The 2872-nt window shown below is 36.4% G+C and overlaps 1 protein-coding gene across 1 annotated transcript in view; it reads left to right on the forward strand.

Annotated features, from left to right (window-relative positions):
* Positions 1-1552: 1552 nt before the first annotated feature.
* The window catches only part of LOC105622783 (tight junction protein ZO-1), a 12799-nt gene continuing 11479 nt past the window's right edge, over positions 1553-2872 (forward strand). The window contains exon 1 of the mRNA XM_012204196.1: positions 1553-1768. Coding sequence (XP_012059586.1) covers positions 1553-1768 — 216 coding nt within the window. The remainder of the gene's footprint in view (positions 1769-2872) is intronic.

Raw genomic sequence — 2872 nt, forward strand, 5'->3', positions numbered from 1 at the left:
TGCATGTGTTTGACTCGCGTGTTTCTTCGATTTTCTTGATTGTGAAATCGAGGCGATCTCGAATGAAGTCTGAGATAGGAGGGAAACGTGCGCGACAATCGGAGAAATCGCAAAGTATTGGCATATCCCAGGCGACATTCGTTCCTCTACTTTCAGAACAACTTCTCTTTACGTTGTTCATTTTTCATTTAGTATATCGTGTAAATTATTCTCTTTAGTATTATTCCATTTATTATGTAAATTATATTAAAATTTAGATTCACGTACTATTGCTGATGTCTTATCTTTTGAGGTATTAAATTACACTGCGCTTAGTTTATAAATTTACATTCCACATTTTATCCACACAAGTTTTTTCTTACAATTATATAAAAATTATACAAAAAGAAATATGTAAAAAAACATTTTGTATTTATTAAAACCAGTCCTTAAAGGACTTTTAACAACTAAAGCCTATTCTACAATGTTCTCTTTGTTTCCTGTTTCTTATTTTTTACCTTTTGCTTTTATCTTCTTTGCAACCGTTTTATCAACAATTGTATTTTTTGCTACGTATTTCTTGTTTCTTTTGAAGTTCGTTAACTTTTATCTCGGGCGATGTAAAACAAAAAACCGGATAAGAAGCAAAAAGAAAAGATGTAAAAAATAACAAAAGGTAAGAAACAGGAAACAAAAAGCACATTGTCGAACAGGCTTAATGGACTCGAAACAAAATAATAATACTAAAATAATACTAAAGATGTTTTCCTCGATCGTGACTTAAAATTTATTTAGTTCATGTGTTTAAAACATCTCTGGCTTTGTTTTGCGAATTTCTCGGATCAGTATAATAAACGGGATTCTTCCTCTTCGCGCTACTCTTGAGTCATCGTGAGTCTTGTCAATATTACAAAACTGTGTAAATAATCTCGTGTTGAGAGAAGAGAGGAGAGAGAAAATTGATGTTTTTTTCTTAAGGACGGAAATTAAATAACGAAATCTGAAAGACGGCGAATATCTGTTTTGATTGCTAATCATTACACAGTGTTACACAATATCGAAGGAGAACGACATAGAGGCAGCACACAGACTGATCTCTACAAATTCCGAAGCAATTTCTTCAAGATTACTTTCCACGAAGAGAGCCGTGAAGAGGCATCAAGAAATGGCGAATATTCAAGTGTGAAATCACGTGTGTTCTTTCCTTTCCAACGGAGAACGTCGATGACGAAAAAACTGTAATGTATTGATGATTACTGCACAATTCCGTTTTTAATGGCAGAACGGCGAAGCTTTTAAACGCAGCAATCACTTTTGCGCAAGAATTGTATCAACTATTGATTGGCGATCAGCGCGTTTACATACGTCGTATAACGATGCGATCGCGACGGAGTTGCCTGCGAAGTAAAATCGATTCATCAATCCCACGTGGTTCCACGTAAAGATACGGACGTCCAAGAGAGGAGATGCTCCAAGGGTCGCGAATGATCGGCGGAAGTGCGCGAGGGAGCGGCCCGTGAGAATCGTCCTGGTGGATCGCGCATACTGGGAACGTCTTCTTCGCGTTAAGAGGATGGACAGGGGCGATAACAATATTGTCGGAAGTGGTGGAAGTAGCGGAAGTGGCGGCGGTGGCGGTGGAGGCGGTGGAGGTGGCGGCGGCGGCGGAGGCGGAGGCGGCATCGGCCTCGGCGTGGGCTGTCACGTGGGAAATTCTGGATCCCCGCCAAACTCCACCTCGTCGACCCACGGCACGATGCACAACTCCTCCGGCGGGTTCGACGGCCAGGTAGCGCATCTCCCGAGATCTTTAAGTCTGATTACGGAAGGTCTTGTGTAAATATTTGCATGGTCGTTATATAACTTGTTCCCAAATAATTCCTGGAAAATTCGATTATCAAATCTTCTGATTCTCTCAAAATCGTTCTCGATCTTACCCGGATGCTTAGTAAAATCAAATTAATGTTCGAAGTTGAAATTCGATCGTCACTTGATCTACATCAGAACTATTTATGCCCATTTCCACCAACGTAGATTATGTTTAATCTCGGTTTAACTTACTCTTTGTCTTTTTTTAATCTTTTAAATTAGAAAAGACAAAGAGTAAGTTGAACCGAGATTAAAGTTAAACTACATTGGTAGAAACGAACATTAGAAGGCTTGGTGAAAATTTTTCTTGGACTTTTTTATAAAATTATTCAGATTTTTATACAAAATTAAAAATTTCTATATAATTTTCAACTATTTAAAAAAAGTTCTCAAAACGTTTTTTGTCTGAAAGTTCTTTTGAAAGTCCACATCTTTTCTGAAATTCTTTATATAGAATAAATATCGCTTAAGGAGAGCTTAAATAAAATTTCTATATTTTAACTTTTTAGAAAATTTCTCAATTTTTTTAGTGCGAATTGAATATTTCTCAGAGGTACTGGAAAAGTTTGCATTTTTTTCTAAAATTCTTCATGAATTCTAAAATTTTCAGACATTTCTAGGATTTCTTATTTTATAATTTCTGAAAAAAAAAATATTTCTGAAAAAAAACTTATAAAATCTAAAGATTAAAATATTTCTTCAAAATTTTCATAAATTTAAAATATAAGACAAATTCTTAAAATTTATGAGATATTACAAGAATTTTTTCCAGGGAAACGCTGCACTTACGTTTGCATATGAATTGATAGGAATCGAGGTGTGCCTAGAAGTCATGAATGATGAATATGGCACATCGTAGTTTTGTTTTATTGATGTCACAACGTCAATAACGAGGATGTTTATTAAGATACTCTCTCTCTCTCTCTCTCTCTCTCTCTCTCTCTCTGTACGTACGTCGTACCGTAACCGGTACCGTAACCGACCGGTAACGGGAACGGTTAAACGGGGTACGGTACGTAACGGT

The sequence above is a fragment of the Atta cephalotes genome (assembly GCF_000143395.1).
Source record: "Atta cephalotes unplaced genomic scaffold scaffold00048, whole genome shotgun sequence".
NCBI classification, from domain to species: domain Eukaryota; kingdom Metazoa; phylum Arthropoda; class Insecta; order Hymenoptera; family Formicidae; genus Atta; species Atta cephalotes.